The sequence below is a fragment of the Saccopteryx leptura genome, chromosome 4 (assembly GCF_036850995.1).
Source record: "Saccopteryx leptura isolate mSacLep1 chromosome 4, mSacLep1_pri_phased_curated, whole genome shotgun sequence".
NCBI classification, from domain to species: Eukaryota; Metazoa; Chordata; class Mammalia; order Chiroptera; family Emballonuridae; genus Saccopteryx; species Saccopteryx leptura.
In genome coordinates this window covers 116,190,473-116,204,683 of record NC_089506.1, presented here as the reverse complement: position 1 = coordinate 116,204,683, position 14,211 = coordinate 116,190,473, and the positions used below count along the sequence as shown (strand labels likewise).

Genomic DNA, 14,211 nt, shown 5'->3' with positions numbered 1-14,211 from the left:
TGTATCTCTATGAAGGGAATTTTGTCTATTTGTTCACTGCTAACATGCCCAGCAGTTAGAACAATGCCTGGTATATTATAGGCTCTCAATAAATAGCTGTTGAATGAAGAAACATTAAGCACTCAAATTTCAGTAGGCATTAGAGATTCAAACATGCCAAACAGAGCAAGCTCTTGAGATGTTCAGAGTGATGGCCCAATTTCACCAAGACTAGTTCAATAAGTCTCCCTGAAGGGAGGAAAGAAAGAAAGTCAGATTTGTCCGCTGGGGATTGCTACATTATTCTGCTTTCTATTACTGCTTCATTTTCTTTTCTTTTGCTTCCTTTCTTTATCAGGGTCATTCTTGGGAGAAAGTCAGGCACAGTCTCCTGAAACCAGTTCTGGCCACAGGAAACTTGGGTTTAGCCCAAGCCAGTGAGAACTGGATCTACCAAATCTATAAAACTCCCCCTTGATGTCCTCACTGAGAATAATGTAAGAGTTAAAGGTGCACTTGACGACTCACAGTGAAAGATGGTGGCTGTTCCTCTGGAGGAGAGGAATTGAGAAGGGGTGGGGGAAGAGACATTCCCTGGAATGAATACCAACATTTTACTTTGCTTGCCATTCATTAAGAGCTCTGCTCAGCACCGGAAGTGTTCTATAATGAAAACATTACTATGCTACAGAAACTGGTTCTCCCAACAACCAAGGTTCTAACACCAGGCACCTAGACAACTGTTTTCTAAGCGACCTGATTTTGCACAGCAGCAAGCAATGCAACAGCTTAACTTTGACAGAAAACAAATGAGATAAAAACAATAAACCAAAAAACTATAGACTAAAATCTGCTTGTAATTAACTATTTGGAGAGTAGAATATGGCAGAGACCAGAGAGATATGTGGGCAATTCAGCCTGATGCAGGTCATTATAATGATCTGGTTTCACCTATCAGGATGCTGAATAATCTATGAATGCAGTTACAAAATTTGTTTGAACATTAACCAACAAAGCTTCCAGTATCTGTTGTTAGGTGGACTCCAGAAGGAAGATGGTTGGTCACTGGAGCTCCTAGGGGAGAGTTCACCTTGTGAAATGGACTCACTTTTAATTTTGAAACAATATTACTGGCTCACAGTATCCCAGTGAGGGCCATGACTTGGTCACATGGTAGCATGTGGATGTTGACAGCAGACTACGGAGAATATATGAAATATTGGCAGTCAAACATGAACAAGGTCAGGATGTTCAGGCACATAAGGAGGGGATTAGAAGTTTATACACAGCCTGACCTGTGGTGGCACAGTGGATAAAGTGTCAACCTGGAATGCTGAGGTTGACGGTTCAAAACCTTGGGCTTGCCCGGTCAAGGCACATATGGGAGTTGAAGCTTCCTGCTCCTCCCCCCTTCTCTCTCTCTCTCTCTCCTCTACAATGAATAAATAAATGAAAATAATTTTAAAAAATTGAAAAAAAAAAAAAGAAGTTTATACACAGCCCTGGCCAGTTGGCTCAGTGGTAGAGCGTCGGCCTGGCGTGCAGAAGTCCCGGGTTTGATTCCCGGCCAGGGCACACAGGAGAAGCGCCCATCTGCTTCTCCACCCCTCCCCCTCTCCTTCCTCTCTGTCTCTCTCTTCCCCTCCCGCAGCCAAGACTCCATTGGAGCAAAGTTGGCCTGGGTGCTGAGGACGGCTCCATGGCCTCTGCCTCAGGCACTAGAATGGCTCTGGTTGCAATAGAGCAACGCCCCAGATGGGCAGAGCATCGCCCCCTGGTGGGCACGCTGGGTGGATCCCAGTCGGGCGCATGCGGGAGTCTGTCTGACTGCCTCCCTGTTTCCAATTTCAGAAAAAATACAAAAAATAAATAAAAATAAATTAAAAAATAGAAGTTTATACACAATATACTGTTTTCTATAGTCCATATTGTCACAGTTAAACTATTCTTTAAGAGTATTCTGGGTGCAGAGATGGATGGGTTGTTTCAGTTTCTGGGAAACTTTCTGCAACCTGTAAACAATATTTTTCTTTGTATTCACATATTCACTATTGTGCTGGTGCCTTTCTGAAGTAGTGTTGTTTGGGTCAGCCTTTACAATGTGTTACAGATGTATCATCTGCTACATTTTGCATTGGTTTTCTCTTTTCATGTATGGTTAATAATGTGTATACATAATTCCTTTTTATGTCCCACCATGTAGGACATATTTCATTTCATCATGTTTTTCATCATATTTCATTCTGAATAAAGAATTCAGTCTTAAAAAAAAGAATTGTAAAATCATTCATTGTAATTTAGAAATCCCTTTTATAGTTCTCTAACTTCACAGCACTGAAGACTCCCCTGAGGAATTAGAATAAGGAACTCTTTCATTAGAACAAAACTGATTCCATTTATAATAAAATTAGTGCATTGAGCTTGACAGCTTAAAAATCTAAATTTAAAGTTTATAATTTTAATGAATTGAATATTCATTAAAACACTGTAAATTATAGTTTTGTTTTGTTTTTTTAAGCCCAAAATTTTTCCTGAAGACAAGTAGCAACACAGCTGACATTTCTCAGGGTTCTTTGCAAATCCTCTTGCCTTACAGCTGACACACACATCTCCTTTCCCTTGGTTTCAACTACCATCTTGATGCCAATTACTAAGAAATAAATTATTCTGGTTTAGGGAATCTCTTAAAAATATGGAGAGTTTCCAAATCAGGTAGGACCTGTGCTGATCAAGCCAGGAATTGTTCCAGGTAGATTCCAGCACAGTTACAAAAGCCTCCGCTACTAATACAATTAGCTTGTTGCTCTCTGATTGCAACAATGCTTATTTTACATAAACTTTAAAGAAAATACATAGGATCTATTTTTTTTTTTAAAGAGAACAATTTAAGAAAAATACTAACATAGTATTATACTTGATGTTCCATTTGGTGCCACAAGATGTCACTTATGTACAGGAAACTCTCCCTGTAGAATAGAAACAATTTTAATGTTTTTCAGCAAACATTTTTGAGGTCCTAATTTGTAAGGATACTAGGATATGCATTTTGGATGATAAGTATGAACAAAACATGGTTCCCAACCTCAAGGGGCTTAAAATACCACAGAGAAGCAAATGTGTGTTCAAGTAGTTAAATATAATGCATGGTACATACACAATACAATGCCAGAAATACAAAATGTGAAAGTAAAACCAGACAGGTTAAAAAGGTAAGAAAGGCTTTATTCAAGGCTATTGAAAGAGGTAAGAGAGATCAGATTGCCATCTGAAATCAACTCTACTGAAACAAAGGATGGGAAAGTTGTTTGGGTTTAATATTTTTTATTATAATTAAATATACATAAGATAAAATTCATGACTTTAACCTATTTTCAATGTACAATTCAGTAGCATTGAGTGTATTTTAAATGTTGTACAACCATCAGGATTATCTATTTTCAGAATTTTTTTCATCTTCCAAAATAGAAATTCTTTACCCAAAATAATTTCGCATTCCTCCCTCCCCATACATGGTCCCTGGAAGACCGTTGTACTTCCTGTCTCTATGAATTTGACCATTCCGGGTACCTCATGAAGTGGAATCATACAGTAATTGCCATTGTGTTTAGCTTATTCCACTTAGCATGCTTTCAAGGTTCATGAATGCTGTAGCATATATCAGAATTTCCATTTTTTTATGGCTAGAATACTATCTGTTGTTTGTATTATACCACATTTTGTTTATGTGTTTCTCTGCTGATGGACACTTGGGTTGTTTCCACCTTTTGGCTATTGTGGAAAATGCTACTATGAACATTGATGTACAAATATCTGCTCAAGTCTCCCTTTCAATTCTTTTGTGAATATACCTAGATGTAGAACGGCTAGATCTCATGGAATCCTACGTTGAAATTTCCAAGGGAGCACCATACTGTTTTTCACAGTGGCTGCACCCATTTACATGCCCAGCAGCAGTGTCCAAGGATTCTGATTTCTTCACATCCTTGCCAATACTTGTTATTTTCTGTTTTCTTGATAAAAGCCATCCCAATGGATATGAAGTGGTATCTTATTGTGGTTTTTATTTGCATTTCCCTAGTAACTAGTGATGTTGAACATCTTTTCATATGCTTAATGGCCATTTGTACATCTTTTGAGAAATATCTATTCAAGTTGTTTGTCGATTTTTTCAGAGTTTCTTACTGTAATTTATAAGTCATAGAATAGAAATTGAAGTGGTAACCTAAATGCTTCTAATAAAAACATATTATTGGCTCTAGCTGGTTAGCTCAGTGGTAGGGCGTCAGCCCAGCATATGGAAGTCCTGAGTTTGATTCCCGGCCAGGGCACACAGGAGAAGCACCCATCTGCTTCTCCACCCTTCCCCTTCCCCTTTCTCTCTGTTTCTCTTTTCCCCTCCCGCAGCCAAGGCTCCATTGGAGCAAAGATGGCCCGGGCACTGAGGATGGCTCCATGACCTCTGCTTCAGGCACTAGAATGGCTCCAGTTGCAATGAAGCAAAGCCCCAGATGGGCAGAGCATCGCCCCCTGGTGGGCATGCCAGGTGGATCCTGGTCAGACACATGTGGGAGTCTGTCTCTCTGCCTCTTCGCTTCTCACTTCAGAAATATACAAAAAATAAAAATAAAAAAACACATTATTTTATTGGATTTGTATTTTTTTTAAGTGGGAGGAGTGGAAATAGAAAGACAGGCTCCCATATGCATCCTGACTGGGATCCACCTGGCAAACTCCATCTGGGGCTGATGCTTGAATCAACCAAGCTACCCTCAGTGCCCAGGTCTGACACTCAAACCAATTGAGCCACTGTCTGTAAGAGGGGAAGAGAGAGAGCAAAAGGAGAGAGGGAAGATAAGAGAAGCAGATGGTCGCTTCTCCTGTGTGCCCTGACCGGGGATTGAACCCAGGATGTCCTGACACCAGGTTGACTCTCTATCCACTAAGCCAACCAGCAAGGGCCCATGTTATTTCACTGGGTTTGTATTTATATGAGATGATTAGTCCTCTGAACAGTTGAAAGAAGCTATCAGCATGAAAGAAACAAGTATTTCTGATCCTATGAAGTGCAGGTTTCCCTTAGGTGGAAAGTGCTTGTCCATAAGGTAAATTATGGCTCCAAGGGAGCCAAATGATGATAATGGTTTTCAGAGGCCAAGTAATAATTCAGCAATGAGTGAAAATTTTCAATGGCAAGTATGTGTTTAGAGTATTTATCAACTCCCCCTAACCTTTCACATTAGAAATATAGCAAATGACCCAACAATTTGATGTCTAAACCTAAATGCATTTACCCAACATGTACCTGATTATTAGAGATCATAGCAATATTTATGACATAAGTTTCCTGCCTCTGTAGTTAATACAACATGGAGTCTTGATGACACCATTTAAAATTTTAAAGCTTATAATATGAGCTATCAATCTTACACAAATACACAGTGATAACTGAGTAATTATACCTATGTGACACACATCTATTCTTTCTCAACAATACAGCTAAAAGGTCTACTGTCATTCAGTCAGAAATGTTGCTACTTATAATAGAGTATTTCCTTTGTTTTCCATTATCACCTACCTCAGTGGCAGTATGTGCTGAGGGGGTGATAACAGAGTATATGTATTTCCAGTGTTGCTCCAGCTTCTTTCTGAGGAGTATTTATTATTGGACCAATCTCATTTGCAGGCCTTCCAAATAAAATGTACAGATGTCCACAGGGTTGATGGGCAATTACATGTTGGACAGTGGGTACTTCAAATCTGAGTCTTCTTCAGCGAGGTTTATCTTTTTTTTTTTTTTTTTTTTCTGAAGTGAGAAGCTGGGAAGCAGAGAGACATACTCCCTCATGCTCCTGACCAGGATCCACCCGGCATGCTCACTAGGGGGCAATGCTCTGCCCATCTGGGGCTTTGCTTCATTGCAACTGGAGCCATTCTAGTGCCTGAAGCAGAGGTCATGGAGCCATCCTCAGCACCCGGGCCAACTTTACTCCAATGGAGCCTTGGCTGCAGGAGGGGAAGGGAGAGACAGAGAGAAAGAAGAGGGGGAAGGGGGAAGAAGCAGATGGGGTACTTCTCCTGTGTGCCCTGGCCGGAACTGAACTCAGGACTTCCACACGGCCGGCAGACGCTCTACCACTGAGCCAACCTGCCAGGGCTGGGTTATTTTATCTTTTCAACATTCAATTTATCGGCACTTGATACAACATCTAAGGCTGCATGGCCTGGACCAGGAAACGCAGGACTCTGTCATTCCTGGTCCCTTAGATCAGTGGTCCCCAACCCTTGAGCCGCGGACTGGTACCAGTTTGTGGGCCATTTAGTACCGGTCTGCAGATAAAGACTAAATAACTTACATTATTTCTGTTTTATTTATATTTAAGTCTGAACGATGTTTTATTTTTTTTTTTAAATGACCAGATTCCCTGTTACATCCATCTAAGACTCACTTTTGACGTTTGTCTCGTAAGTTCGACAATTATATTTAAAATTACCCCAGTTTTTACTCTGGTCGCATAATTTTATTTTGTGCATTTATCCGTCCCACCCTAAAGGCCGGTCCGTGAAAATATTTCCTGACATTAAACCAGTCCGTGGCCCAAAAAAGGTTGGGGACCACTGCCTGAGATGGGCTGGACAACAGGAAAGCTAGTTCAAGCTCCCTTCAGTCCAGTAATTAAACAAGGTACCATCCCTGCACATAGTGGAGCATCCCAACGCACGTCAGGGGCCTGGAGACCACCCCCACGCTGAGCCTCCGCTAAGCCTCCGGAGACCAGCCCCACGGCCGCGCCCCCTGGCGCCCAGGCCTCCCAATTGCGCGGTGTCCTCCCAGCTCCGCCTCTTCCGGCTGCGCCACCGGATGACCCGCCCAGCACGCCCGACAGAAGTGCGGTCGCGGGCACACACACCCCATTGGCTGCGGCGCCCCGCCAGCTGGAAGGTGTGTGGAGTGAGGGCGGGGCTGGCCTACGGCTTCGTCTGGAATCCCCGCGCGGTGGCGGCAGCGGCTGGCGCAGGTGGGCGGGGCGGGCTGTCATTCGTGAGCGGCGGCTTCCGGGTGGCTTGCGCGCTGTGCGCAGCCGTTAGGAGGACGGTTGCGGCCCCGGAGGCGCGGGCTCTTCTGTCGCGCCGTCATTTCCGTCGCCTCTCGCGGTGCTGCCAGGCTCGCTTGTCGTTGTAGTTTTGACTTTGGGCCCCAGTTGCAGGTATCGTAAGCGTGCGGGCGTCCCGCGGAGCGGCTCCTGGGGGCGGGCGTCCTGGGGTCCATGTAGAATAAAAACTCTGGGCCGAGCCGAGTTGGGACGAACGCCCGGGCAGGTGGAAGACGCCCGGATCGCTCGGAGAGGTCCGCCGGAACGGTGGCGACGTTAGGATTGTGTAGGTTGCCAGCGGTTCGGAAACGAACGTGGCGAAGAGCGGCCCCTGGAAGCCGCCTCCGAAACCTTCGGGGGCCGCGGCGAGTCCCCGAAAGACTCGTGAGATGGGGAGCGGTTAGCCAGGTTTTCCCAAGTTTGGTTGAATACGGTTGTCGGGAACCACGATGTCAAAATCAAGGAAAATTATATTAACGAGCAGAATCGGGTCTTTAAAATGCTTTGAAGTCTTGGAAGCGGGCCCTGGATGGATTGGTCCGTTGTACGATTTCGAATCTAAGATGGAAAATTTATATAGGTCCAAAAAAAAGATAAATTGAAAGAGATCTGAGTTCCAGTTTAGTGTGATCTTGAGAAAGCCACTGATTCTGAATGCCTTATCTGTCAAGACGGTAATTACGGTGGTTCTGTCACAGACTTGTAGTTGAACGACAGTAAGAATGTCTGCTTGTACGTTGATAGTAACTGGTCTCTGTCTGCAATACTTAAATAAGTTAATTTAAATACAATAAGCCTTCCTTACGTCCATTTCCCAAATTTAGTGAAAATAGACCTAATTTTATATTTGATCTTAGCGGGAGGGCAGAGAAGCGATTAAAGATCTAATTTTAAAGCCATCACAGTTTTCCTGTGTGTAGTGTCTTCATCTCTAGATTCACTGTTCAAAAAATTTTCACCTTAACTTGAATTCATATTAAATCTTCTATGAGCTCTTGAAGATTAGGGTTAATGTCTGTGGCCTTTTTTTTTCTTTTCTTTATGATTATTTCTGGTTTGGGTTTCCCCCCTCCTGTTTTCTTCCTCCTCCTCTTCCCCCTCCCTCCTTTTTTTTTAAAATAAACCTCAATGGCAAAACCTAAACTTTGGGTTGACCAAAACCAAAAGAATTTTACATGGAAAATACTGTTTTCTGTCACTTGAGGGTATGGTTTTAGCTTACCTGCATAAACATACACAGATATGAGGAGTTAGGTCAAGAATTCAGTTAAGCTTGACCAAGTGGTGGATAGAGCGTCGGACTGGGATGCAGAGGACCCAGGTTCGAGACCCTGAAGTCGCCAGCTTGGGCGTGGACTCATCTGGTTTGAGCAAAGCTCACCTGCTTGGACCCAAGGTCGCTGGCTCCAGCAAGGGGTTACTCAGTCTGCTGAAGGCCCACGGTCAAGGCACATATGAGAAAGCAATCAATGAACAACTAAGGTGTCGCAACGAAAAACTAATGATTGATGTTTCTCATCTGTCTCTGTTCCTGTCTGTCTGTCCCTATCTATCCCTCTTTCTGACTCTCTCTCTCTGTCTCTGTAAAAAAAAAAAAAATTCAGTTAAAAACGGGCCTTGTTTAGCATCACTCTTAGAGCCAACATACACCGGCTTGGTGGGAGGCAGAGAGGATACAGCAGTGGACTTCCTCACTGGTAGTACCTTAGAACCACCTGGGGATTCCAGAAATGCTGATCCTTGGGCCCTACTCCAGACCACTTAGTGAGAATCACGGGGGGGGGGGGGGTATCCCACTTTTTAATGCTCCCGAGATGACTGTTTTGCAGCCTGGCCCAGAACTCTTGTGTTAGAGGATGAGGTTCTTCAGCTATGTATCCAGTTTGAGGAGGAGAAGGACTAGAGGGACTTGGAGCTGCATCTGGAAAATGGAGCCTAGGGCATTTGGGGGAGTAGCATTAGAAGAGTAACTGGCAGGTATGATGAAAGGTATGATTTTAAAGTGAACTATACAGTGGCCAAGGCCAGTCGGCAGGTGGTTATAGTAATCCTTCAGAACTATGGGAGCAACAACAGTGGTAATCAAAGACATTAATGAACTTGATCTTTTCTCTCTGGTTTTTGAAGAAAGTAATTGTAACTTGCAAACTGGATTTTGCCCAGTTAATGAAACAGTACTTTTCAACAATTAATGGATAGATCGTGGTGCATGAATTTTATTGTTGCTAATTATTAAAAATTCTGTTAGAAAAACATATGCCTCAAATAATTTTCCTTATTAATTACTATATCACCTCATTTCTCTTGATAATTTTGTTAATACGTGTTTTTTGTTTCTGTTTTTACAGTGCTGTAAAATTGATACTAAAGACATGGTTTTTAGCCTACTTTATCAGTGCAGTTAAGGTTTTTTTGGACCCCTACTTTATACAATGGTAAGCTACAGCTTTGTATGTTGATATTTGTGTTTTAGAATGTTCTCTTCCTTTATCTCCATTAAAAATATATGTATTATAGATACAGAAATCCTCATGTAACCTGCTCAAGTTCCCTAACTGGGAAATTACTTAGTAATCACATGCAAAATCTCTTCCACAAAATAGGGGGCTGATCTCTCAATTCAGTGTTAAAATTGTTTCAGGTTATAGAGCTAATATACGTGTCTTTATCTTTGTGAATATTAAAAATATGTACTTCTGTTTACCATAGTCCAAATCGTTGGCAAGGAGGGTGGGTATGAATAGAAATCATTTTGAAGGTTTCTCATATTTTAAAGTTCCTCTTAATTTAGACTTAAAAAATAATTTAAAGCAAATGTAACCTGCTTACTGCAAATAACACTTAAGAATATCAAGGTTAGCTTTCTAATGGCACGGTTTTTTTCACTTATAGTCACTAAACATACTTAGAACTGGACATTTAACTTTTGCCATTAAAACGACAAAGGAGGAAAAACACTTTTTAATGTTTTAAAGAAGCAGCAGCATGTGACAGTAAAAGAATAAGAGAACACTGACCACCATGTTGAATAAATCTCAGAAAACGTTTAACCTTCTCATTTTGAGATCTTGCCTCTGTCCCTGCTCTGATAGAGAAAGTCAAGCTGTTGCAGTGGGGTTCAGACCTGCTATTATATTTTGTACTCTGTTAGCTAATCATTGACATCTAAATTATATATACATATAAATGTACATATGCAGGTATATCTCACTAGACCTTTTGAAGTTTTGATTTCAGAAGTGAGATATTTACTTGAGAAGATAAGCTATGTATAAATTATACTGCAGTATATATTTGTTTTCATGTAAACTTTAAAGTTTTATGGCCAAAATAATTAAAAGAACCTCATGTATTTCTCAAGTGTGTATATTAAGTTATGTTTTTGTGCTGGGAAATGCTTTATACTCACAAATCTCATCTTGCCCAGTTTCCTTGGGAATCTGTTCCTTGTAAGATTTTTTTAATATGTTGGTATAAATATATTTTAATTGAATCTTTTGAAATAACATTTCAGACTTTTTTAACTTTATACATTTTCAGATATTTGATAATGTGGGTTTTTATTGCCGTCTAAATAAAAAGTCCAGCTATTTTTGTAATTATGTTACTTCTTCATCCTTAAGACTAGGGTGGCAGGGTCACTTAAGCCTTCTCATGATTTCCAAAGTCTGACGATATTTTTCTTTTTACTCTCTTGGGATTTTGGTGGGTGCTGCGAGTTTTTACCCCATGCAGCTTGGTAGATTGAATTGCTGGAGTCTACAAAATAAAACAGAAAAATTTAGGTCCTTGTAAATAAAAAAAAAAAAAAAAAAAAATGAAAGTTCTATGCCTCACAGTCGTAATTAAAAATAACTCATTATGAATGAAAAATACAGTAACACTATGTGGTACCCAAACCACAAAACTAGAAAGAGAAATTATTGATAGTATATTTGCTTAATTTTGTTTAAAACCTAGTACTTTTATTTTTAGGTATCATTACAAAAGAAGCTTTACAAATAAGGAAGATAGAGATTACCTTCTCATCTCCCCCTCTTAACTTAAAACAATGGTCTCCAGTTAGTGGGTGAAGGATGAGAATCTACTACTCTTGCCCACCCCTGTATACTAGGGGTTTCTAAGTTGTATTCCGTACCAAAATAGTAGCATCCCCAATTTTCAGGATTCCTAGATTAGGAGAGTTTAGTTTTTGCTTTACTTGATGTCCAATATATTTTACTGAATGGTGCTTTCCGAATTTTGAAGAAATGGAAGTTTATAAAATGATGGTAGGTACCATATCCAGCCCTTGGCCCTGTATCAGCTTCAAGCACTGGCCAGAGAAAGCTGTTTTAGCATTTTCTATCTAATCTGTTGTCATAATCAGGTGTCTACAACTCCCCATTTTCTTTGTAATATATATATATATATATTGAGCTTACAGTGGGGGGTGTGGAGAGAAATAAAGTATGTTAGACTTACTTTAGAAAACTAAACACACTTAAACACGTACTTACAAATGTTATGTGTATATTACTTTTTTGTGAAAATAACTAATATTACCAAATACACTATTTACTTTTTACAGCAACAAGCTTTAGAACTAGCTTTGGATCGTGCGGAGGTGAGGCGTGACTAAGTTACATCTTGAAATAGTTTTGACTTTAATTGACAAAACTCAGTTTTAAGAGATTTTTGCCTGATTGTCAAAGGAGTACGTTATTATTTTAGGAAGTATGCAAATAATTTTTCTGTAAATATGATAAAATACAAGGTGATGCTGAGTCATCTGTTATTTGAAATCTTCAGATAATTACACTCTAGAATAAAAATTGAACAGTGCTACAGAAATTATGAGCAAGGACATAGAATTTCTAAAATCATGTTTTTCTGTTTTTACAAGTTTTCTATTTGCTCAATTAAACAGGAAAATAGCTGAAAAAGTATATAGAGTCCTTGCAATTGGGTATACTACAGATATTCTGAACAACCATAAAACATTGAAAATATTTCTGACCTATGAAATCACCATTGTAAAACTATATGACTTTTCTTTATTTTAGCAATGAAATATTGTGCAGTTTAAATTTCACTTACTTATAACATATTTAGAAGTTAGTTTTTCCTACAAGGTACAGTTTAATATGAGAGACTTGAGGGACTGAATAGCCTTTTTAGCTTTCTACGTGTTTTAAATATACTAAATACCGTGTTCATTCACTAAGCAAAAGACAAGCTATTTAATAAACTTCTCTTTTTTATAGTATGTCATTGAAAGTGCCCGACAGAGACCTCCTAAAAGGAAATACCTATCTAGTGGAAGGTATGAATACTTAATTAATTGATGGACTCTTAGAGTCATTGAAATATGAAAGCCACCATTTATAGCATTCCAAATTGCCACTGTGCTAGAAATATTATATTAGAGGTACTTTGCCTACATTAGATTTTCTCAGTTGATGTTAGCTACCCGTGTCCACTTCACCCCCAACTTTGGGAAATTGGGAAAAAATTATGGGAAAATTTATTCATTTTACAATGATGACTATATTTACATTATCTTTTATATTGTCTTTATTAAATTTTAGAAAATCTGTATTTCAAAAACTTTATGACTTATATATTGAAGAATGTGAAAAAGAGCCTGAGGTTAAGGTAAGAGTATGTTTTTTATATTGTTATGGCTTTTGAAATGTAGAGAAAGAGGGAAATTTAAAGGAGGAAATACATTTGAAGCAGATACTGATTTATATTTAGTGCACTAATGTCTTTTCTAGCCAGATTCTAGCCCAGGGGTCAGGAAACATTTTGGCTGAGAGAGCCATGAACGCCACATATTTTAAAATGTAATTCCGTGAGAGCCATACAACGACCTGTGTACGTTACACATTATCCAATAAAAATTTGGTGTTGTCCCGGAGGACAGCTGTGATTGGCTCCAGCCACCCACAACCATGAACATGAGCAGTAGAAAATGGATTGTAATACATGAGAATGTTTTATATTTTTAATGTTGTTATTTTTTTTTATTAAAGATTTGTCTGCGAGCCAGATGCAGCCATCAAAAGAGCCACATCTGGCTCGCGAGCTATAGGTTCCCAACCCCTGTTCTATCCTGTTCTGCAGCTAGCCTAGAGCTCTGGCAACAAGGTAGAGATCACATGTTCATGTAGAAGAGGGGGAAAGTGTTTACTGACAGATATCCCACTGGAATACTGAAGAAGCAAAGCCACTGTATGTGCAGGGGTTGGGCAAAAACAGGTTTACAGTTGTGAGCATGCAGTTTATTGTTATTTATTCATTGTGTTATTTTCTATACGAATAACTGTAAACCTGCTTTTGCCTCACCCTGTGTATTCTGTTTCTTTCCCTTCTGAGAAGTGATTTATAGACTGAAGACAGGAGAAAAGTAACCTGTTTCCTCACAGTGATTTGTACTTTAAAGTTAAAGCTGTTACAGGGCATGTAGGAAAATCAGGTATGGTAATAAAAGGTGAATTTGGTCACAAAAATTAGTTCATGGGGCCTGACCTGTGGTGGTGCAGTGGATAAAGTGTCAACCTGGAATGCTGAGGTCGCCGGTTCAAAACCCTGGGCTTGCCTGGTCAAGGCACATATGGGAGTTGATGCTTCCTGCTCCTCCCTTCTCTCTCTCTCTCTCTCTCTCTCTCTCTCTCTCTCTCTCTCTCTCCTATCTAAAATGAATAAATAAAGTCTTTAAAAAAAAATTAGTTCATGGCCCAGTTAAATTAATCCATTTTTATTTAGCATAAAAGTATGGGCAATCGAAATGTAACAAATTGATTTCTTTGTATTTATTGTACCCTTGGGTTATAAGGGTCTTAAAGGGAGGGATCTGTTAGCTTATGTTATCTGTCTTTAATTTTTAAATGAATATCATTTTATCTTAAAAGTAAGATAATTTGAAATATTTACATTAGGAGAAAAATGGTCGTTAAACCAAAAAGCTTATTACAGTGTGTTTTGCATAAGTTTTTTTGAGGTATAGCTGACATATAATAAATTTCACGTTAATCATAAAATAATAGATGTATATATTGTATTTTATAAGTTTTGATATGAATACGCCCAAGAAATTATCACTGTAATTGACATAATGAACATATTCATTGCCTCATAGACAGAACTTAATATAGCA

The 14,211-nt window shown here is 39.6% G+C and overlaps 1 protein-coding gene and 1 pseudogene across 15 annotated transcripts in view; both read left to right on the top strand.

The window, feature by feature from the left end:
* The first annotated feature begins 647 nt into the window (after nucleotides 1-647).
* On the top strand, nucleotides 648-1,273 carry LOC136404225 (pre-mRNA 3' end processing protein WDR33 pseudogene; annotated as a pseudogene).
* Nucleotides 1,274-6,896: 5,623 nt separating this feature from the next.
* The window catches only part of SUPT20H (SPT20 homolog, SAGA complex component), a 36,704-nt gene continuing 29,389 nt past the window's right edge, over nucleotides 6,897-14,211 (top strand). For 12 of the 15 annotated variants that reach the window (XM_066381047.1, XM_066381058.1, XM_066381056.1 and 9 more), the window contains exons 1-5: nucleotides 7,066-7,184; nucleotides 9,419-9,505; nucleotides 11,641-11,676; nucleotides 12,317-12,375; nucleotides 12,641-12,707. In XM_066381047.1, the coding sequence (XP_066237144.1) occupies nucleotides 9,503-9,505; nucleotides 11,641-11,676; nucleotides 12,317-12,375; nucleotides 12,641-12,707 (165 nt within the window). In that variant the 5' untranslated portion in view covers nucleotides 7,066-7,184; nucleotides 9,419-9,502. Of the gene's footprint in view, nucleotides 6,996-7,065; nucleotides 7,185-9,418; nucleotides 9,506-11,640; nucleotides 11,677-12,316; nucleotides 12,376-12,640; nucleotides 12,708-14,211 lie in introns of those variants that run through there. The other 3 variants (XM_066381050.1, XM_066381049.1, XM_066381044.1) reach the window with 2 other exon arrangements.